Source organism: Triticum dicoccoides, chromosome 3B, assembly GCF_002162155.2.
Source record: "Triticum dicoccoides isolate Atlit2015 ecotype Zavitan chromosome 3B, WEW_v2.0, whole genome shotgun sequence".
Taxonomy (NCBI): Eukaryota; Viridiplantae; Streptophyta; class Magnoliopsida; order Poales; family Poaceae; genus Triticum; species Triticum dicoccoides.
Window position 1 is genome coordinate 729,152,304 of NC_041385.1, and position 24,056 is coordinate 729,176,359.

Below are 24,056 nucleotides of genomic sequence, written 5' to 3' on the forward strand. Positions count from 1 at the left end.
AGGCGGGTTTCACTGGTAAACCGCCTCGGACGTGTGTTATCATGCATATAAACCCTCATAGATCAAACCGTCACACTATTACTTCTCCACTATGCATAAAACACTATGTTAAATAGTATAGTCTTTTGAGCAGTGCCATTTAAACAGTGAGCATGGTAGCACCCATCTTGATCCAGGAATGTACAACATGAAAATCGATCTCAACATCCATTAAACAAATTAATCTCCAAAGTTCTTTTTTAGTTTCTTTAATCGATACACATTCATGCTTTTGAATGCATATGTAGAGAACATTGTTTGGATGGGTGACTGCGTACACCCTTACCTTTCTCTTTCTTGTGTTGTGACACTCCTTTGAATATAAAACACATATGCATTAGTTGGACTCTTGTTTTATAGTTGTGCTAATTACAAAATAATTAGCACCCTACATTGTCTTCGATGGGAGCAGTTGGGTGTCCTTTATGTATTTTTATTACATGTCCATTTTTGAAATATATTTATGTTTATTCTTGCATTATATGTTGCAAAAGAGCGTCCGCGTGTTCCATTTGTATCACATTGAGGGGTTACAAAACACATAGAATCTTTCTGGAGAATGGGTTGGAGAGACAGTTTGCCCAGAACACTACACAAAAATACCTATAAAATAGAATACTACAAAGAAATTCTCTTCTATGCATGAACTCATCGTCACCATCTTCAACCTCCGCTGCTACAGTAGAGAAGGGAGAGGTTGAACTGCAGTGGAGGGGTACCATCGGAGACACACTCCTAGATTATATCATGACATAGATCCTCGATAGATAACTGGTCTCTTGTTACTCCATGCAGATGATATTTTAAATTAGTCTCTAATATTTTACTCTGGATACATCCTAGGACTATATACAATGTAACAGACTAATAACTGTTGATTGATAAAATAGAAAGGAGAGAATATTGAAGGAAATATGCCCTAGAGGCAATAATAAAGTTGTTATTTATATTTCCTTATATCATGATAAATGTTTATTATTCATGCTAGAATTGTATTAACCGGAAACTTAGTACATGTTTGAATACATAGACAAAACATAGTGTCCCTAGTATGCCTCTACTTGACTAGCTCGTTAATCAAAGATGGTTATGTTTCCTAACCATAGACATGTGTTGTCATTTGATGAACGGGATCACATCATTAGAAGCATGATGTGATGGACAAGACCCATCTATTAGCTTAGCATTATGATCGTTATAGTTTTATTGCTACTGCTTTTTTCATGACTTATACATGTTCCTCAGACTATGAGATTATGCAACTCCCGAATACCGGAGGAACACCTTGTGTGCTATCAAACGTCACAACGTAACTGGTGATTATAAAGATGCTCTACAGGTGTCTCCGAAGGTGTTTGTTGGGTTGGCATAGATCGAGAATAGGATTTGTCACTCCGTGTTCCGGAGAGGTATCTCTGGGCCCTCTCGGTAATGCTCATCACTATAAGCCTTGCAAGCAATGTGACCAATTAGTTAGTTATGGAATGAAGCATTACGGAACGAGTAAAGAGACTTGCCGATAACGATATTGAACTAGGTATGATGATACCGACGATCGAGTCTCGGGCAAGTAACATACCAATGACAAAGGGAACAATGTATGTTGTTGTGCGGTTTGACCGATAAAGATCTTCCTAGAATATGTAGGAGCCAATATGAGCATCCAGGTTCCGCTATTGGTTATTGATCAGAGATGTGTCTCGATCATGTCTACATTGTTCTCGAAACCGTAGGGTCCGCACATTTAATGTTCGATGACGATTTGTATTAAGAGTTATGTGTTTTTTGATGACCGAAGTTTGTTTGGAATCCCGGATGAGACCACGGATATGACGAGGAGTCTCGAAATGGTCGAGACAGAAAGATTGATATAATGGAAGGTTATATTCACACACCGGAATGGTTCCGAAGAGATTTGGGTATTTTCCGGAGTACCGGGAGGTTACCGGAACCCCCCGGAGAGCATTGGGCCTTCATGGGCTTTACTGGGAAGAGGAGGTCGGCGGCCAGGAGGTGGCACGCGCCCCCCTAGACAAACCGAATTGGACTAGGGGAGGGGGCGCGGGCCCCCCTTTTCCTTCTCCCTCTCTCTTTCCCTTCCCCCTTCTCCTACTCCGAAAAGGAAGGGGGACTCCTACTAGGACTGGGAGTCCTAGTAGGACTCCCCCCTTTGGCGTGCCCCTCCAGGCCGGCCGCCTCCTCCCTCCCTCCTTTATATACGGGGGCAGGGGGCACCCCAATGCACAACAGAAAATCTCTTAGCCGTGTGCGGTGCCCCCCTCCATAGTTTAACACCTCGGTCATATCGTCGTAGTGCTTAGGCGAAGCCCTGCGCCGGTAACTTCATCATCACCGTCGCCATGCCATCGTGCTGATGGAACTCTCCCTCGTCCTCAATTGGACTCAAGAGCACAAGGGACATCATCGTGCTGAACGTGTGTTGAACACGAAGGTGTCGTACGTTCGGTACTTGGATCGGTTGGATCGTGAAGACGTTCGACTACATCAACCGCGTTACTAAATGCTTCCACTTTCGGTCTATGAGGGTACGTGGACACACTCTCCAATCTCGTTTCTATGCATCTCCTATATAGATCTTGCGTGATCGTAGGAAATTTTTTGAATTACTAAGTTCCCCAACAAATATATGTTGTCATTCTCTTAGCTATGTTACGATTTCTTCACCTAAATAAGCTATCATATCATCACTATACCAAATGCTATCAATTATCACACAATTTCTTAATGAATATTAATCATCACATATTTTTTGAAAAGAAGGAAAAGCCCCCAACCTCTCCTTATGTCATGATATAATCTAAAAAGAAAGGGCAAACAAAGTAGATAAAGTGCTCGCACAACCAGAAGTGAATATGAATCAAAAATACGTGCATGCCTTAACAATGCTATTGCTAACGAACATATGAACAAAAGTTGCAAGAGATAACCCTAATAAATATTTTATTGTGTACTTACCATTTTGTGTTGTTTAGATGATATCGATCGAGCAAAAGAAATATACATTGTAGATATGCTAAGGTTACAAGATGGGCCTAAGGATTTTTTTTCTAAACCTAACTTTTCTGACCACACTCTATCTGGGGCCGAGGTGGAAGGCGGTTTGGTATAGTTAGTCCCTTGGGCTTTTTTATAGCTCACATCCTGTAACATGTTTGGACTTGAAATTTTGCATGGTAATAGAACATTACCCTCTTAACTTTCCATATTTTTTTGAAACTTCAAAACATCGTTTTCTCGTGGTTTTCACCGGTTTCCATCGAATGTTGGTTTCCATATGATTTTTTCCCCTTCCCTTGGTAGGTTCCATCTTCCATGTACTTGGGTGGGTTGGGGATTTTGGGGCGGGGGTGTTGTACTAAAGGTGATTAGAGGTGATCCCTCTGTCTTTGAAACATTCGTATCATATTGCTTGAACTATGTGAGTTGGCTTGGAGTTGAATTTGATTATTTGGATATCTCTGAACTATATTTTAGAATGTTACTTTTTATTTTATTTCAAGAAATTGCTGTTATTGATCTATTCTACATACAAGCAAGTGGAAACCAAATAATTTTAGATAAATCAGTTTATTTGGCTATTGGTGCAATGATCACATAGAATGTAAACATCATATCTTATCTAACGTTGTTTGTTATGAAGCACTTTTGATTACGGGTAAAAATGAATGTGATCTTCTTTTGATACTAATCATGACAATTGATGGAGACTATGCATGTGATGTCTCGCTATAATTTTTAATGAAGAATGGCGTGATTGAAGATAATATTGAGGAGCAATATATTCATTCTCAAGTTGGACAATTCTTAGATAATACTATTTTGAAAGTGCATGCACACTGTGTTGTTTAAGCTTAATCGCTTACTCCTGTCGTCTGGGTAAGGCCTAATTTTTTTTATTTACCTTGACCATTAGTTAGACCAATTAATACTATATGACATATATGCCATAAGGTTTTCTGTAGCGGGAATATCACATACTAGTATGATACTAGCCTACCTTCTAGATCCGTAGGACCTCATTGTCGTTTTGCATGATACATATTAACATACTCCCTCCATTCCACAATGTAATGCGCCCGCGCTTTCTGAGATCTAAGTTTGACCATAAATTTGACCAACTAGACCGACTGCTGCGGCCGGGCTGGACTAACGAGCAGCTCGACTCGGTAAGCTCGTACTCGTTAAGCTCGTGCTCGTTAAGGCTCGGCTCGTTAAGTTCATTAAGATTAACGAGCAGAAAACCCTGCTCGGCTCGGCTCGTTTGAAGCTCGTTAAGCTCGTGAGCGCTCGCGAGCGCTCGTTAACAGATTATAATGTGTTACAATATACATGATGAATGTGTAGGTATGGTTTTCAAGATGAAATATGGTGACTACAAAAATAAATAAAGTAGTTCGTTGCCTCATATGTCGATTAGATTAAATAGATGGGCTGAGGTGCTACAAAAAGTTTGTCACGTAATATGAAAATATGTGTTGTGTTGTTACTAACAAGCTTAACGAGCTACTCGTGAAACTCGTTAGCTCGCTTGTTAAGCTCGTTAAGCTTAACAAGCTAAAATCAATGATTGGCTCTGTTCATTAAGAAGCGAGCTACGAGCTTAACGAGCCGAACTATCGAGCGCTCGTTAAGCTCGCGAGTTACGAGCTTTTGGTCCAGCCCTATGCGGCGGGAGCAAAATTTATACCACTAAATTCGAATTGGAATACAAATTCAATGGTATAATTTTTATTCCCGCTGCAATCGGTCTTGTTGGTTAAATTTATGGTCAAACTTAGATTTCGGGAAACGTGGGCGCACTACATTGTGGAATGGAGGAAGTATCATTTATTACGATACGGTATCATGATATAATAATACTAGCATCTTCTCTTTTCTCGGTTAATACTGTGGCTTATGTCAACAATATGTCTAGTTAGCATTGCATGAGGCTGCACAATTACGTTAACTACTTTCATGTGTACTTGATCACAAGTAAAGTAGAAATTACATTACTTTGATCAAATTGCTCCATATGGACATGCAAGCTATTCATGCACAGTCGACATGGTCCAAATTACATTACTTGGATTAGTTCCTTGATCAATATGGAGAGTGTACAGGGAAAGCTAGGGAATGTTCGGAGTCACTCCAACTCCTAAAAATACGAGGAGCTGAAGCATCTCTTTCCCAGCTCCGTGCCTTTTGACTCCAGTTCCGGGAGCAGAGTGATGGAGTGGTGGGTCTCCGAATAGGGCCCTAGTCATACATAGTCCAGATGCGCGCAGCATCCGCTGCATGCACACATGCATCATGCGTTCATGCTATAACTACCGCATGGGAATTAAGATTAAGTATGCCGCCTATCATATCATGCATGCTCTTGGGTTAACTTCCAGGTTCTTGCTTGCTATTCCCTCCAGTTCGAAATATAAGGCTTTTTAGATATTTCAATATGGACTACATACGGATGTATATAGACATATTTTAGAGTGTAGATTCACTCGTTTTATTCATAAGTAGTTTATATATATTGGAATATTTAAAAAGACTTATATTTAGAAACGGAGGGAGTACATCCTATAAGTATGCTATATCTATCATCGAGCCAGAAACAACCTAATCCTCCGGTTGCCAATTAACTGATCGGCCATGGAGGTGCTAAACATGTTTTCTATTATTACCCAGGCCACGATACTCTTCCTTTTGTTTCTTACATTCACATCCTACGGTAACAAAAGCCTCCGGTGTGAGTTATCCTGCATATATAGCCTCTCAAAATTCAAACCACTACACTATCACATCTACACACTACGCATAAGAGACTATGTTAAATAGTATAATCTTTCAGACTGTGCAATTAAACAGCTCTCATGGTACCACCCATCTTGAGCCAAGAATGTAGAACATGAGAATCAATTTCAGCGTCCTTCAATTTTAAACCAATCAATTTCCATCGTCCTCTTTTATTTCCTTTAATCAATAGTAATTCATGCTTTCAAATGCAGATATGACCAGCTGGGCTCGGAAATGAGTTACCAATTGTTTGGATGTGTGACTGTGTACACTCTTACCTATTCTATGTTGTGTTGTGACACTCCTTTGAATATGAAACAGATAGGTGTGCCAATTGCAAAATAATTAGCACCCTACATTGTCTGTGGGTGGGAGCAGTTGGGGTGTCCTTTATGTATTTTCATTACCCTGCCCGTTTCTGTAATGTCTTTATGTTTATTCATGTATTATATGTAGCAAAAGAGCGTCTACGTGTTCCATTCATATCACATGAAGGGGTTACAACACATGTAGCATCTTTCTGGAGAAGGGGTTGGAGGGACAGCTTGCCCAGAACACGAGAAAAAAAATCCCTATAAAACAAAAAAAAGTACAAAAAAAAGTCCTTCTATGCATCAACTCATCGGGTCACTATCTTCAACCTCCCTTGCAGCCGTTGGAGAAGGGAGAAGGTGGAACTGCGTATACAGATCGGTGGGAGCACCATCGGAGACACACTCCGTTTCTATATGCTTAGATTATATCAAGACATGATCAACGATAGATAATTGGCCTCTTGTTCCGCCTTGTAGATAATATTTCAAATTAGTCTCTACTGTTTTTGACCCTGGGTAAATTCTAGAAGTGTGTAGTCATTCTCTTAGTTAAGTTACGAGTTGTTCACGTAAATAAGATAAACTATCACCATTCTACCGAATGCCATAAGGCTGTTTGTAGTGGGGAGTATCATATATCAATATCATGCATATGATACTAGTGTCCACCTCTGCAGTGCATAATATCATAGGTAGGCATTTTAAATCACGTCATTATTGTTTTTGTATGGCACATATTAACATATCATTTATTATGATCTGGTATCATGATATGATACCAAGATCTTCTTTTTCTCAATTTTTTTGTGGGAAAACCTTCAATTTATTCATCTTCAATCATGGCAGTGCAACGAACACCAGAAATAATAAAAATTACATCCAGATCGGTAGACCACCTAACGAAGACTACCAGCACTGAAGCGAGCCCAAGGTGCACCGCCGGAGCCCCTCCCTCACCGGAGCTGGACAAAACTTGTTGGCATGTAAGCAATATGTACATACTCGGCATTGCATTAGGCTTCATAATTGAGCTACTTACTTTCATGGGTACTCGATCACAAGTAAGTAGAAATTATACTTTGATGAGAGCTCTGTATCAACAAGCGCAAGCTATTCATCCATAGTCGACATATAGAGTCCGAATTACAATACTTGGATTAGTTCCTTCCTCAATTTGGAGCGTGTTTTGAGAAAGCTAATCATGCATAGTCGTCCAGATGCGCGCAGCAGCTGCTGCATGCACGCACACATGCATCATGCCAGAACCACCGCATGGAGCAATAAGATTAATTAAGTATGACATCCATCATATCATGCACGCTCCAGGGTTAACTTCATCGTTCTTGCTACATCCTATAAGTATGCTATCTATCATGGAGCTCAAAGCCCAGAAACAAAGCTAATCTCCTCTAGTTGCCAATTAACTGTCCATGGAGGTGTTAAGCATGTTTTCTTTTATTGCTCAAACCACGATACTTTTCCTTTTGTTTCTTAAACTCACAGCCTACGGCAACAATAGCAAATTACACAAGAAGCAGCTGCCTCCCGGGCCATGGAGCCTTCCGTTCATCGGCAGCCTCCACCACGTCTTGCGTGGCCTCCCACACCGCACAATGAGGGAGTTGTGTCGCCATCATGGACCCCTGATGTTCCTCAGGCTTGGCGAGGTTCCAACCTTGGTCGTCTCCAGCGCCGAGGCGGCGGAGCTGGTGATGAGGACCCACGACCTATCGTTCGCCTCCCGGCCAAGCAGCGTGACCATCGACATCGTCGGCTGCTGTGGGAAGGGGATCGGCTTCGCCCCCTACGGCGAGCGCTGGCGCCAGATGAAGAAGATTTGCATCATGGAGCTTCTCAACGCCAAGCAGGTGAAGCGTGTGGAGTCCATAAGGGCCGAGGAGGTGGGCCGCCTCCTCCGTTCCATCGCGGCGGCCTCTGGTTTCGTCAACCTCAGCAAGAAGGCGTCGGCGCTGGCGAACGACATCGTCGCCATGGCCATGTTCGGTGGCAAGTGCGCGGAAGAGAAGTCCGAGTTCGTCCTCGCGTACGACCAAGTAAGCGAGCTGGTGGCCGGGTTCTTCCCTCTTGACTTCTTCCCGTCGTCGCGGATCGTGCGGCGGCTGAGCACCGTCGAGCGCCGCCTCCGCGGGAGTTATGGCTGCATTCAGCGCATCATTGCGAGTATCATCGAGAGCCGCAATGCGGAGATCGCTGCCAACGGGGATCAAGAGGATTTCCTGGGCGTGCTGCTCAGGCTGCAGAAGCAGGATTCACTTGCTTTCCCTCTAACCCCAGAGACTATTGGCGCCATCATGTTTGTGAGTACTCCTTCCATTTTGAATACTACTACGTAGAAGAATAATTTGGCCTCCTACGCTATTAATGTGATTTAAGTAGTCTTTCTCTCACCTACAGGAAAGTAGTCTTGTTCTTGTATGCCTTGTTTCTAATGAACTCGTGAAAGAGAACTAGTTTTTCCTCCATTAGACTAGTTTGATAGGTTATGTCATCGTCACTCTTATTTGCTTCAACAGTTTGTGTCTTAATCTCCTCAAAAAAATGGTGTCTTAATATATTTTTATAAATTGTGCATAACATAGCTATTGCTTCAGGACATATTCGGAGGCGCTACTACAACCTTAGGATCCACTGTAGAGTGGGCTATATCGGAGCTGTTGAAAAAACCCGAGACTATGGCAAAGGCACAACTAGAGGTTCGAAGCGTTCTAGGTGCACTACGAGGTGTCATCACTAATACTGACCTTGGTGGACTCAACTACATGCGAATGGTTATCAAGGAGGTTCTTAGGTTGCATCCTCCCAACCCTATGCTTGTCCCCCGTGAGTCGAGGGAGGACTGTGAAATCATGGGTTATCACATTCCCAAAGGCACAAAGATACATATTAATGCATTTGCAATTTCTCGGGATCAAAGATATTGGTACAACCCAGAAGCATTTAACCCAGAGAGGTTTGAGAATAGCAATGTTGATTTTAAAGGAACAAATTTTGAGTTCACCCCGTTCGGGGCAGGTCGTCGACAGTGTCCTGCGATTCTGTTTGGCACGTCTGCCGTGGAGATTGCATTGGCGAATCTTCTCTACCACTTCGAATGGGTGCTTCCTGATGGAGAGAATTCACATTTGTTGGACATGTCTGAGACATTTGGGATGGGAGTAAGGAAAAAGGTAGAGCTGCATTTGAGAGCTACTCCGTATGTACACTCCGGTTATATATAAGTATATGGACGTGGCTTATTGCCCCTTGAGATCCCTCGACATCATGTTCTTCCACTTGTATTTCAACTTCATAATAAGAAGGGGTGTTTACGCCAACATGTCAAGTTAGTTTAATTTGCTTGTCTGATGGTTGATGTGGTTGCATTGAATGTTGTAATAATAACATTGTGGTGATTGTGTGAATTCCCTTGGTGTAGATGCAGATTGCAGTAATACTTTCTTTCCATCAAGTAAAGATATGGACACGGAATGTAATGCATATCGATATGTACACATACAAGTGTGTTGATATATGATTTAAATTATACTGTTAGGTCTAAATATTGTGTGTCATTGGAGAGGACAGGCTCGAGTAACTTATATACCACCTCTTAAGCGGGATGGGTGATATTTGGTGACATCAAATCCCTCGTATGTGTAAACACTTATGTGGGGGTACAAGGAACCGGGTCACTACCTCCTCCTCCTCCAACTCAGCCCATTCTCACCCTTGGACCACACTCTATCTCCCTCGAGATCCTAGTTTTTCTACATGCTACACCTTGCATATGCAAGGAGAAGAGAAAGATTCATGTGGCACGTTTGAAATTGTAGTAGAGTTAAATTACAACCCTCAGGTTCAATATCGTTTAAAATGCAACTCGTAACTCTAAGCACCACTAAAACACACACCCATATCTACTTTTTGAGGGGTTTTGTCTAGCTTTGTTCATGTGGATGCCAATTCAGCATGTCCATATCACACATTCTCTCATGCCATTCAACTATGTCAGGTCTTTGTATGCCCACACTCAAGCTATCAAGAACCCTAGATGGTAGAGGCGTCACCCTGTCGATCTCATTGTGGAAGAACACATTCAACCTTGCCTCTACCTCAAACTCCAACATCGACGTATCTCCAGCTGCGAAAAGCTCAAAGTTGGAAGACCGGGCTTCTTAGTCGACTATGGGTATGAAAGTCCTGATTAAAGAAAGGGATATGTCGCCCTAGCAAGGCATCCCACTCTTTCACCCCTCCTTTCCCTCTTCGATCGTGAGACTGACGCCACCCATGACCTAGCCAAGATTCTCAAATATATACTAATGCACAAGGACACCTTAAGGTGTGGTTGGGGTGAGGTATGGGGAGAGATAAAAGAGAGATGGGGTAGAGGAAGGGAGGTGGATATGTCGCCCTACCTCCTTTACGGTTGAAAAGGCCGACATGTATCTCTAGGTCAATAGTTTAACCAACGTAACACAAGTTATATATGTCACTATACCTTTAGGAACTTCAAATGTTATATTTTCTAATGGTATTGCTCTTATGATATATAATTTGTATCGCATTGGTCAAATTGCCAATCTAGAGATGTGCATAGGCCTTTTAAACCGTAAAAGAGGGAGTATGACAGAGGAGAGATAGAAAGAGAAAGAAGAATGAAAGGACACTGATAGGTGGGGCCCATGTGCACCCTCGTAATTGACTTAACAAGACTCACCATGCCAAACCATGCATTGTTGTTCACATGGGCAAAAAACCATGCTTAGATGAGTAAATGGGTATTTCAATCGTAGTTGGAGGTTGTGATCTGAACCAAATTAATGTGATGGTTGTAATTTAAACTCTATCACAAATTAGGGAGTAATATTGATTTTCTTATCAACAAGTCGCCGTATTTTTCTCTCCTCTCTTCCATAGAAGCTCATTCTCCGACATGAACCTTTAGGACAATTGTCCATGTTCTTGAAGTAGTCTTGGCAAGGACGACAAATGAGCTATGGGGCTGACTGCCGTGATGATCATGGACGTTTTCTGGGCGTGTTAGCCGTAGTATTAGAAGGAGCGAAGGAACAGACAACTCTAGGAAGAATGAGTAAATTGCATAAAACCACCACTTTGAAGGCAAGTTTTGCGAAAAACACTACAATACAATTTTTTTCAGAAAACACCATGTCTTCGATAATCTTTTTTCAGAAAACACTGATCGGCGGATCGGGCTCAGATAAGTGAGTTTATGACAGAGGGGACCCGCCAGTCAGGCTGATGTGGCACCGTTTAACATCTCGCATGTAACGGCAACGTCTGGTAACGTTATCATCCCTATGTGGGTCCACCTGTCATTGGAAGAAAAAAGAAAAAAACCGGTTCATCTTATCTTCACCAGGTCCACCGTCGCTGTTGCCTCGCCAGGCTCGTCGCCGCCGTTGCCTCGCTAGGCCCGCCACCGTCGTTCCCTCGCCCAGGCCCGCCGCCGCCGTTGCCTCGCCAGGCTCGTCGCCGCCGTTGCCTCGCTAGGCCCGCCGCCGTCGTTCCCTCGCCCAGGCCCGCCGCTGCCGTTGCCTCGCGCAGGCCGGACGCGTCATCCTCGTCGCTGCCGCGGCCGGTGGACGAGGAGCCCGAGTCCCCAGGAGGCAGCACGAGCAGCAGCTGGTGGTTCCCGTCGCCCTCCCCGGCCAGGCACCATCACCGTCACCAGCGGCGCGGCAGGCCCGATGGATCAGGCGCCAACGGCGATGGGATCTCGAGGTTTGTGGTGTGCCTGAGGCCGCTGGTCCTCCCCAGCTCGGGCAGTCCTCGCCGGCGGTGACAGCAGCCGGACCTGTCGGGAACCGCCTCGCCTCCCTCCAGTTCGTCCAGACCCCGTCGGGATCGGGTCATCTCTGCCCGCGTCGTTGGGGCTGCATCGCCGGCGCGGCCACGCCGCTGGCGAAGAAGAGCTCGTCCATGGAGCTGATTGCTTTTTTTATTTTGACGTAAGGGCCTCCTTGTAAAATCCCCCATCTAACGCTGTTTTGACAGAGCCGTTACGCCACGTCGGCAAAATCTGGACCCACCTGTCATAAACATGCTTAAAACGCTCCAATCCGCCGATAAGTGCTTTCTGCAAAAAGATTACCGTAGACACGGTGTTTTTTTGCAAAAAAATGTATTGTAATGATTTTCGCAAAGCTTGCCTTTAAAGTGGTGGTTTTCTGCAATTTACTCAGGAAGAATGGTTTTAGCTGAGGATCTATTAATCAACAAGGTACGTGTATGTTGCCGAAAAACAAGGACATGTCACATCGGACTGTCTGACAGTCATTTATGATCTGAAGGCGTTTGAATATTTTGGTGTTTGTCGCATCATTTTGAAAGAGACCAGACAAGACAAGAATCTATTTTCAGCCATGAAAAACATAAATGTGATGGGTATTGGGGGGTTCTTAGGATAGCTGGAATGGCTACTACACTTTCGATGGGACGCCATGTATGATTGTCCGATCCACCAGATCATCAATGTATTCCGCAAAACTTTCCAATTTGAAATAAAGTAGTGTTGTTCTTCTTAAAAATAATTAATAATTTTCTCTGTACCACCAACACATGGTCGACTTATATTATCTCGCATAGTGGATCATTAAGCAACCCCGGACTATTGAATACTTAATCATGTTTTCAATTATTTGTTCCATGAGCCGGTGTTCTTTTTATACCATAGAGACGTTTGTCTTTGTGCTGCCTTCACTTTGTGGCGAGCGTTTTGTACTCTGCTTCGGTTAGAGCAACTCCAACGAGGCGACCCAAAAAACGCGCGCTTTGTCCGCTTTTCATCCGTTTGGGTTGGCTAGACCGACGTACGCGTCCGCATTCTGAAATGGGTCGGCTTGACCGCCCGACAGGAAGGCTGACCCCAATGTACCGGCGTGCAAATAAAAAATAGCTCACATGAAATAAACATAAAATAAACACAATTAAACATAAGTGGCCAGTCAAACGCCGGTCAAAGTCCACTTAAACCTAATTAAACATTAAATAAAACATTAAGAAAAAGTCTGCACCCGCCTGCTGCCGCCTCGCACGCTGCCCTAGACGTCGTCGGTCTTGCCCTTGCCCTTGCCCTTGGCGTCGACGCCACCGTCGCCATTGCTGGTGAGGTCGATGAAGACGGGAGCAGGGCCAGCCCACCCGAACGCTGCCTGGTACGCTGCCAGGGCAGCCTCCTCCAGCGTCTGCTGGGGCAGCGGCATTGCGGCTACACGCGCGCACTCCTCCTCCTCCTCCTTCTCCTCGAGCCGGAGCGCCTCCGCATCACGTTGGAGCATGGCCTCGTAGCGCATCTGCTCGTCGGCGGCGGCCTGCTCCTGGCGAAGCCGGTGCACCTTCCAACGCTCGAGGTGGGCGATCTCCTGCTCCGGCGTCGCGGCGAAGTGAACGGGAGGCGCGCTCACCCACTCGCGGTACTGGCCCGTCCACGAGTAGGACTCCTCCAGCCAAGTGGGTGGAGGCGGGGAGCGCTTCCGCGTCGGCTCCGGCTTCGGCTCCGGTTTGGGCTGGATGGGCGGCGACAGTGGCGGTGGCGGCACGAACAGCGGGGTGTGGACGGAGTCCCCCGCCGCCGACAGGGCAAGGGCTTGCTCCAGACCATCCCAGTGCGCGTCCTCCTCGAGGCGGCTAGCCTCCAACGCCTGCTGCAGGGCCTCCTCGAGGGCGGACTGGTACTCCGCCTCCGCCTCCATGTCCTCCGGCTGTACCTGAGGGGGCGTGGTGGGAACAGCGGCGGGGCGGCGTCGACACCCGAACGTCGTTGCTCCTCGTGTTCGAGGCGGAACCAAGCCTCCCAGTTGGGAGAGTCGGCGGCGTACTCAGGCAGCCGACGCTGCTACGGCATGAGCTGCGCGCGGCGCCGGCGCACCTCGTCGGCGTGCGCCCGCTGGCTCCGCGGAACCGCCGGCACCGGGATCCGCTGCGGATCAAGGTGCCAATGGTGCCGCAGCGTGACGTCGGGGTACGGCAGCGCTGCCTGTACTCCCAGTGCCACCGCGCTTGGTGCACCGGGATATGTAGGCGCCGGCATTCAGGGCGGAAACACGCCGGCGCCAAAGGAGGAGGGAGAGCATGGGAGGACGAGGCGCCGGGGGTGCCCTTGCCATTTCTGCTGCCGAAGAGGCCCATGGCGCGCTAGGGTTTGTTGTCATCGGTGGGGAAGCAAAGGGAGTGGTGGGCCAGATGTGGATGGGAGAAGTGGATGAGGCCGGCCCCCGCCGCACGCGTGCTTAAAAAAGGATGCTTCCACTGGCTGACTAGAGGGCCCGCTGGCGGTGATCGTCATAAATAAGATGACCGGTGGCGGGTGGATGGCCTACAGGTGGGGACGCGGCGGACACCAAGGAGACGCGCGGCGCGTCCGCTTCGCGCCCGCGCCGACGCATTCCAAGCGCAATTTTGGGCCGGAAAAGGGTTGGCGCGGACGCCAGGCGGACGCGATTTGCGTTTGGGTCGGCGCGTTGGGCCTCCATTTTTGTCCGCACCGACCTAAACGGACGCAGGCGGACGAAATGAATCGCCCCATTGGAGTTGCTCTTAGTACATCAATATACTAGCATAGATTTGATTTCAATTTCTAAGATTTAATAATTGCATCCCTGTTGGCAGATGGACAAACCAAAATGTGACTCGCATGGCCGAACATACGAGGAGCTATAGGAGGTACAAAGTATGCAAACCACGTCCAACAACTAAACTAATAGTCCAAGAAGGGAGATGTTGAATGATCTGCTTTTGATTATAAAAAACTAAATTCCAACTATTCCATTTCACCAAATTATCTTTGGTGAAAAAAGGCGCTGGTCATATGAATTTTAAAGGAATCTTTAACATAGCAATCATCTGTTCAAAACAACTATTCCTATTTGGAATCTTATCCTCTAAAATTCTCTGATCCATTGTTGCACCACGAGCTAAATATTTGTTTTTGATAGTTTAGTTACGAACTGCCCACATGTCTTGCAATTTCAGGCTATTTAGGCCCTTGTCTGCCATGTACGTGTACATGCTCTGGACTGCATCTTCTCTTGCCATCCAACACCGAACGTTATTCTGGCTCCTCATTTGAGTTCTCATTTTCTATGACTGGCTATTAGCTTCCCCACTCACTAACTTCCTAAACAAAAAGAAATGTATGATCTAGACTTCTAAATCAGTTACAACCAGTGTCGCTAACATGTCATCATGCCAAAAATTTGAGGGGACTCTTATGGTCCCAACATCATACCGAAGTTTCTTTTTATGAACCCAATTACCCAAACATCATACCGAAAATTCGAGGGGAATATGGATGAGACTGTGTTTTGGGGAGTTTTATGAACCCAAACATCATATCTTTTTTTTTGGATATGGTTGTTTATTTATTGTTCTTTTTTAAAAGGAAAACGGTAGATGTGGCTAGTGTTTTTATGCATAAAAAAGTGTTTCCGATCGATTTAAGGTTTCAACGACAACAATTGTGGCTCCAAGGCTCTAGTCCTTATAGGCACGTGCACCGAAACTTTTCGACTGCCATCGACAAGGTCAGACCAACTCTCTGGTAGGGAAGCGACGATAACGATGCATGAACGGTTCGTGCAAAAGAGTAAGCGTGAACATGCAATCCACATCTCGTTAGCATTCATATTTAGATATGCAAAGCACATATAGGCTAATATTAAAATAAAACTTCATGCATGTGAATTGATGTGAACTACCTAAAAAATATATAAATACACAAATCAAAGTTAGAAACAACATATCCCGTGCCTTTAGATATGACTTTCACATCACTTTTATTGCTGTTATCAAACTGGCCTTGCCTCATTACCACGGCAACGATCCCTTCAAACATAAACCGATTCTAGGCAACGTTGTCTTCCTTGTCACGAAATTTCGCTGGGACCATTACTTCCCTGTCGTCAGTGACCTCCACTTGGAACTCCGAGTACCCTTTTCTGTCGTCGTACTGGCTGAAGACGTAGTCGCAGCACTCAAGTCTAGCCTTGTAATGTGCTGTGCTATTTCTTGATTCATGGGGAGGAAGGGATTTCTAGTAGAGAAGTCTTTGACGAGCGGGGAAGGGATAATATTCCTCATGAACACGAGGTATCTCGTGCTAAACCTCCGCGTCTATGTCTTCATCATTCTCTCTTAGCCCCACCCGCTGACCTTCTCATTCGATTCAGCATCCACCGATATCTTCCGCATTGTCTCTCCGCCCCACGCAATGAAATTGTTGCCCTTTTTCCATTCGGCATCAACCACCATCTTCCTCGTCCTCTCTCCACCCACGCAATGCACTTTTTGCCCTTCTCTTTCGATTTTATGCCCGACAACACCGCCTTCACCTCGCTAGGTTTGGGGATTGTCGCCTTCACCTTGCTAGGTTTGGGGCTCGTCGCCTTCTCCTTGCTAGGTTTGAGGCTCACCGCCTTCTTCCGTATCATCATATTCGACATGATGACCTCCCACATCGCCTTCTACTTCATCAACATCCTCAACGCGGCGGCCGCCCCCATCAGCTTCCTCCAGTTGGGCTTGCATGAGGGAAACAAGCAACGAATCATATTTTCAACTCAGAATCCCCTACTCATGACGAGCGGATGGTAACAAATTGGACACATCTTCTTCCTCCTCACCCCGAAAGTTGTAAGCGAAGGAAAGTCCTATTTGACGTAGTTCGCCTCAAAGTGTCCAAGAAACACACATACTAGCGACGCGAGCAAGCGATTTGGGCCAGCACATATGTAGTATACCTACAACTTTCATGTTCGGTTTTGGAAAACTTCTAGAGGGTTTCCAACCGATTTTTTCCTGGTTTTGGGAACCTTCTAGAATGTTCCTGAACAGGTTTTTTTCTATTTCTTTTTCATTTTTTGTCTTCTATTTTTGTTTCTCTCTCTTCTTTTCTTTTCCTTCTTGTTTTTTTTCCTTTTCATGTTTACTTTCCTGATTCAAGTTTTGCCCAGAACTTTTTAAACATGTTTTCCAAAAAATGTTCACATTTGAAAACAATGTTCCTCTTTTAAAAAATGTTAATTTATTCAAAAAATGTTTGTGTTTTCATAAATTTGTTCGCAATTCCAAGAATCAGAGATTTTCAGAAAATATTCCCATGTTCAAAAAATGTTCAAATGTTCAAAAAATATATATGCTTTCAAAAATTGTTTGGCTTTTCCAAACAAAATGTTAGTATTTTTCATGAATTATTTGGTTTTTTCTAATTTTGTCCATAATTTCCAAAATTGTTCTCATTTTGCAAATTGTTTGTTTCTTTTGTATTTCGTTTGGTTTTAAAAAATGCTAGTTTTTTCAATAATTGAAGCTTTTTCAAAAAATGTCCATGTATTTCCACCATTGTCTAGAATGTCAGAAAATATTCCTATTTTAAACTTTTCTCGCAAAATCAAATCCGAACTTTTTTTGGACGTGCAATTTGTTATTGAAAATGTGGCATTCTTGGAAACATATTTTTAAAATGCAAACATTTTCTCAAAATGCTTACAATTTTTGGAATTTCGGATTTAAAAAAATAATAAAAATGAAAAATGAAAGGAAAAAGAAAAAGAAATCCAATAAAGAAACAACAGAAGAAAATCTCATTTTGAAAATTCAAAACAATGTTTTAGATCTATAGTGGCTGATAGTTCTTATGGTTCGCGTTTCCTAGTTAGACATTGAAGCTTATCAGCTCATCTGGTCAATGATGAGCGCCCCAGTTGGAGGTGTAGGGTTCGTTCCCTCACATGGACGCATTCCTTTTTCACACATCTCCCTTACAGGCCGGCACTATTTAGCCGGTCCAATGCTGCAGCAATAGATTGACTATTTTCCATAATTTAACATCGGTTTGTCTCTTTCTCTATTCTTTTTCTTTAGTTTTTGTTGTCTCTTTCTGGATTTTCACTTTGTTACCCTTTTTTCTTCGGTTTACTTTGTCTTTTTTCTTTTTGTTCAACACATCTCTACCTTTTTTCACACACTAGTAATCGTGTATGTGCACACACTACTAGTTTGATAGTAATATTATTTTCAAGATTAACTGTCATTAATGTCGATCCCAAAATTAACTGTGTTTTGCAATTAATGTCGTTTCCAAATTATTAATGCAATTAACATGTTTCCAGTTTATTGATAATATCATGGCTACATCAACATAAGACGTTGGATATAGTTAATTAGATGGCTCGGATAATTTGGATTCACCAAACTCATGCTTTTATAAGTAGTAGTGGATAGATGATTAATAATCTTCTCCATACAACAGACACATGGACGACTTATATTATCAAGCGATAGTGGATCATTAAGCATCCCCGGACTATCGAATACTTAATCACATTTTCTATTATTTGTTCCATTAGCTCGTGTTCTTCTCATATGATTGAGCCATTTGTCTTTGCACTGCCTTGGATTTGTGGCAAGTGCTTTGTATGCTCAGCTTTAATTAGGACATCAACATATTGGCAAAGATTTGATTTCATTTTCTAAGATTTAATAATTGCATCCCAATTGGCAGATGGACAAACTGAAATGTGACTCACATGGCTGAACATATGAGATACAACTATAGGAGCTAAAAAGATGGCAAACCATACCCAACAAGAAAACTAATAGTCCAAGAAGAGAGATGTTGAATGATTCTCTTGTGATCATAAAAAAACGAATTCCAATTATTCCATTTGGTGAAACAAAAACGTTGTCCATACGAATTTTAAATGAATCTTTAACATAGAAATCATTTGTTCCAAACAATAAAATAATTATTTATGTTTGGAATATTATCCTCCAAAATTCTCTAATCCATTGTTTCACCATGAGCTACAAAAAAGATTTTCTTTTTAGAGGTTAGTTATGATCTGCACACAGGTCTTGCAATTTTAGGCTGTTAAGGCCCCCAACTGCCATGTACCTGTACATGCTCTGGACTTTGGCACTGCATCTTCTCTTGCCATCCAACACCCAACATTCTTCGTTTGGCTCCTCATCCAAGTTCACATTTTCCATGGCTGGCTATTACTTCCCCCACTCACTATTTTCCTCACCATACAGAGATGTATATGAAACTACACTCCTAAATCAGTTATAGCTAGTGCCACTACACGTCATCATGACAAAAAAATTGAGGGGGACTCTTATGGACCCAACTTCATGCCAAAGTTTCTTTTTATGAACCAAATATCATGCCAAAAATTCGAGGTGAATATGGATGGAGACTATTTTGAGGGAGGGTTTATGAACCCAAATATCATGCCCTTTTTTCTAGATATGGTTGTTTATTTATTTGACTTTTAAAAGAAAGCAGTAGATGCGGCCAATTTTTTAAGCTTAAAAGGCACTTCGGATCGATTTAAGGGTTTAACGGCAACGACTACGGCTTCGAGGTGCTAGTTCTTTAAGCGTTTGCACCAAAACTTCATGGCTGTCATCGACAAGGTCAGGCCTACCCTCTGGTAGTGAAGCAACAATAACGGTGCATGAAGGGCTCGTTCTGGCGGCCGTAGTTGCCGTTCCGTGGTCTAGAGATATCGATGTAACTTTTATTATGCTTAAGAAGATTGAGACTTCTAGTGAACTTTTATAATATATATCTAGGTCCTTTTCACACAAAAAAGATAAATCATAACAATGTAAATTCGCTCCTCAAGTGTTCCAACTTAAGAATTGAGCTTGCACATCCACTTCCCCAACCAAGGAAGATGGGATCTCTTTTTCTCTACCTCTTATTAGTTGTCTGATATTCGTTTTTCAGACCAATAACTATTTAGGCTCCATACCAGAAGTGTGCGAGAAGTGAATTTCTAAATTTTGTTCTAGTTTAAAATTTCATAATAACGTAGAGTTTATTATTTATCTACTTAATAATAGTTACTAATATGAGCATTAATCATTAAGATTTCATATATTTATCGATGTCACATGGGGTTCGTAAGAAAATCAATTTTTTAACTTTCTTAAATTTTTTTCCATATTTAGTAGATACAACATATATAATTGCATTTCTTATCTTACCTAATAAAAAATCCGTATATACAGTTTATTATGAATTTATATAATTATGAATTTCGTGCTCATTCCAAAAGCTAATTTTTAATTTTCATGCATTTTATACATATAACGAATTGTATTTATTATCCACCTTGTAAGACTACTATTACTATAATAAAAATGTGCATCTGTAATCTGGGACCCATCACAATTCAATGGTAAATATAATTTAGACTTTGTAGAGCACCACATTGTTTTTACTATCTCCTTTTTTACTTTGTAGACCCCAAAAAAGTGTCACTCGATTCTTTTTTATACAACTCCCCTAAGACTCTCATCTATATTTTCATATATAGACTTTTCTAAAATTCGTTCAACTCTGTGGAACATTAAATGCCAACCAACCACCCTCAACCCCACCCTCAACCCACCAAACCACTCCTTTTGAAACAAAATGACATATTATATATGTGGGTCTGAGAATGGTACTTTCAATCTCGGCCTCCATGGAGGCCAACTTTTTAAAAATTTCGAAATCCAAAAAATTTCATTTCAAAAAAACCTGAAAAAAACTGTACAAGTAAACAAGGATGTGAGCCGTATGTGTGTAAAATTTCAGGATGAAATACTTTGAAATTGGACCTTTATAAAAAAAAGATAAATTCATGGTCTGGGAGGATGAATAGTCTCATATGTTAAAAAGCCTCAGATTTGTCCTCATTTCCACGTATTTCGTCTTGAAAATTTACACACTTGTGCATTATGTCTTCTCTGTATTTTTTTCAGAATTTTCTAAATGTAAAAATATGAATTTTCATGAATTTTGAATTTTTCATTTGGAGACCTCCATGTATACCTGGCCATGGGCAGCTCGGCCCGGTCGGCCCGACTTGACCCAGCCCGAAAAAGCCTGGCCCGACGCTCCTCACGGGCCGGACCGGGCCTAGGCCCGTCATATTTGCGAGTTAACAAAGAGGTCCGGCCCGAGGCCCAACAGGCTTTTACATTGACGGGTCAGGCTTGGGCCTAATTTCTAGGCACGACGCCCGGGCCGGGCCGGGCCCGGGCCTGGGATTTCTACGTCGGGCTTGGTTAGGCCCGGCCAGAGCGATGGCCAGGTATACCTCCATGGAGCTCGGCCTCCAAAAGTAATTTTTGATGGGGGTCCCATCTATCATAAAAGACAAGAAGATATATAGGGGAACTTGAGACAAAAAGTTTGAATGGATCTCGGCCTCCAAGCAGGCCGAATTTGAAATGATTAGAATTCATATTTGTATGTTTCAAAAAAATTGAATAAAAATTACACGTATACTCACAGACATAATGTACAAGCGTGTAAATTTTCAGGACTAAATACGTTAAATAAGTGCTACACACAAAAAACAAAAATGCGGCTTTTTTGTACATGCGTTGTCCATCCTTAAAGTTCAAGTTTTTGCACAACTTGCATTTCAAGGTATTTTATCCTGAAATTTTACACACATACACATCACGTCCATTTATACTTGTACACATTTTTCTAGATTTTTTTTTTTAAATTGAGAAGTTCAAATTTTGAAAGCCCTACTCAACTTGAGAGTTCCCAAGTATAATGTAGCGAGATATAGGGGCATCCCCGAACTTGGGGAGACAAAAGGGGAACTGTTGGAGTAAGTTTTGTCTGTTTATCTCCTAGTTTAGGTGCATATAGGGGACATGATAGAGGGATTGTTGAACCTGCTCAATGATATGTTCTAAACGAATATACTTATCCAAACACTTTTATGCAAGTTTTTCCCTCTAAACTTGCATGAATGTATGAAATTTAACCTGGTGGGTGATGTTTTAAGTAGAATTGCCTTGGTGTTATTTATTGGTATAGAAAATAAACTTTTCCGGAAAAATCCAAAAAGAGAGAGACAAGTTTTGAATCATAAGAGGCCAAATACTAGGAGATGGGGCCAAGGAGCACCACACGACCTTAGGTGTGTGCACCCCATAGGCAGTGGCGGAGCTTGAGCATAATCCAACCTGGAGCCATTACTTGAAGGGGGGCAAATTAATAGTGAAGGAGAGGCTAATCTCTAGTTTAAACACTAGTTAGGCTTCAAATATAGCATATTCTTTGGTGGATGCACAAATAAAGGGGGGTCATGGACTCTATTGGTCAACACGATGCTCCACCACTGCCCATATGCACCCCTTAGCTGTCAGAATTTTCCTGTATAGCTCCTTCAACGTAAAAAAAACTCGAGGGATTGATCACATTTTTTTTCTTGGAACGAAGACCATTCTAATTGTTGTTATTCATCCAAAGAGGATTGTCTTAATAGTTGTTCTTCATCCAAGATGGTTGTCTGGAGGTAGACCCTACCTAAGGAGAGGTGATTTTGTACCCGTCGACTCCATCAGCCCCTACTCCATCATCTCCGTCAAATTTCTCTCAAACATGTGTGACTAACCCGATGTAGGCATATGTAGTGGATGGGAATTGTATGATGTCAATCTGGTAATAGTGCTAAGATTCATAGGGCTTTGGTTCATGGTATGATGATTGTTCTAGAATTGTTATTGCTATGACTTTGCTATGATTAATGCTGAGTCCAGGTGATATCATTTCATATCGAAACCATATATGTTTTCATGGTATTTATGTGTTTGGATTGGGCTAGTAAGTTGTATGCACCTATTATTGTCTTGAACCAGCGATCCATAGGGTGAAAGACCGGGATATAAATGGGACCAACTCCCTTGATTTGGACAACACCTCTAATGCTCGCAGACGAGCTGGTCTATAACTTAGTGAGAAGGAAAGAAATGGATCATCTTACCGCCATGCATGATGTTTCTCGAACACGATCACCCGGGTGCGGTAACCTAGCGCCCAACTAGTCGCCTAGCTTTGCTCCTCAACTCCTCCATAGCGAAACGAGGACGAGGAGATGGTGTCGACTGAGTCCAAGGAGCTTTTTCTACTTATGAAACTTGAGCGCATGTGCTTCCTATGCCACACCAATAGTGCTCCCCACAGATGCGCCTCCGGTCTGGAGGCTGAGTTAGCCATCTGGTCAAAACTCTAAATGGAGTAGAAAAAGTCAGAATAAACTTGCCTCAATGGGTATTTTGAAGGAATTTCTACTAAACTGAGTAAATAAATTGTATCACAAAATTTACGGAAATATTAATGATCTGGTGTCACCTCAGAGGGGTTTCTTGAGCGAACGCTTTGTGACACGTTTAATTTCCGTGTATGAATCTCAAAGCAAGACACGTGGCAATCATTGTTCTCTCTCACGCACACATCTAAGCTGACTACTGCACTAAACAGTTCGCTCAAGACGTCAATCTAAGTGACAAATTGTGTTTTTAGAGCATGGCAATTTTTAACAGTTTACTTTGATGTAACACGAACAATTTTCTTCTGCTACCATGGCAAATCCTTAACAAATTGAATTTTCTGGCAATTCTTTACGTTGCACAGAAAATCCTTGAAAACTCATGGCAATTAGTTTGCTGTAGCATGACAAATTCCTGGCAATCTTTTCTACTAGCATGTCATTGTTTTCTTTACAACACGTACGGCAAATCTTTATACAATAGCATGGCAAATATATTTGTCTTAGCGTGGCAATTCTTGAGCATTCGCTGTGTGTGAATTTTCTGAGGGAATACTCGCAGATCGCCATGTTCGATCGGATGATCCCCCGGTAACATCAGCGCAATGTTTGGGTCCAAAACTTCAGCTCGAATAGTTAAAAATATAAAGTAGATTTCACTATATATTTGTGAAATGTAAACACTAGTAGATATGTGAATTCCAATAGTGATATTTATTTGTCCAGCAGTAACACAATAACACAAGCCCCAAAGCGAACCATATGAACACATATAAAAAAGAAAGTTAACCATGAGAAGCTGCGTGCTCAGCCT

The 24,056-nt window shown here is 42.8% G+C and overlaps 1 protein-coding gene across 1 annotated transcript; it reads left to right on the plus strand.

Moving 5' to 3' along the window:
* The first annotated feature begins 7,747 nt into the window (after window positions 1-7,747).
* LOC119279869 (zealexin A1 synthase-like) lies at window positions 7,748-12,128 on the plus strand. Its single transcript, XM_037560952.1, has 4 exons — window positions 7,748-8,467; window positions 8,762-9,377; window positions 9,586-9,656; window positions 11,721-12,128. Exons 1-4 carry the CDS (start codon window positions 7,763-7,765, stop codon window positions 12,126-12,128), a joined length of 1,800 nt encoding a protein of 599 aa, XP_037416849.1. The 5' UTR covers window positions 7,748-7,762.
* Window positions 12,129-24,056: the final 11,928 nt, after the last annotated feature.

What these genes read in the sequence shown, in the direction of transcription:
- LOC119279869 (XM_037560952.1), top strand. Translation starts at nt 7,763, where the DNA reads ATGAGGGAGTTGTGTCGCCATCATGGACCCCTGATGTTCCTCAGGCTT. An exon ending in TACTCCGTATGTACACTCCG is followed by an intron (nt 9,378 to 9,585) that starts GTTATATATAAG and finishes CCCTTGGTGTAG; the next exon opens with ATGCAGATTGCAGTAATACT. An exon ending in AATGTAATGCATATCGATAT is followed by an intron (nt 9,657 to 11,720) that starts GTACACATACAA and finishes TGCCTCGCGCAG; the next exon opens with GCCGGACGCGTCATCCTCGT.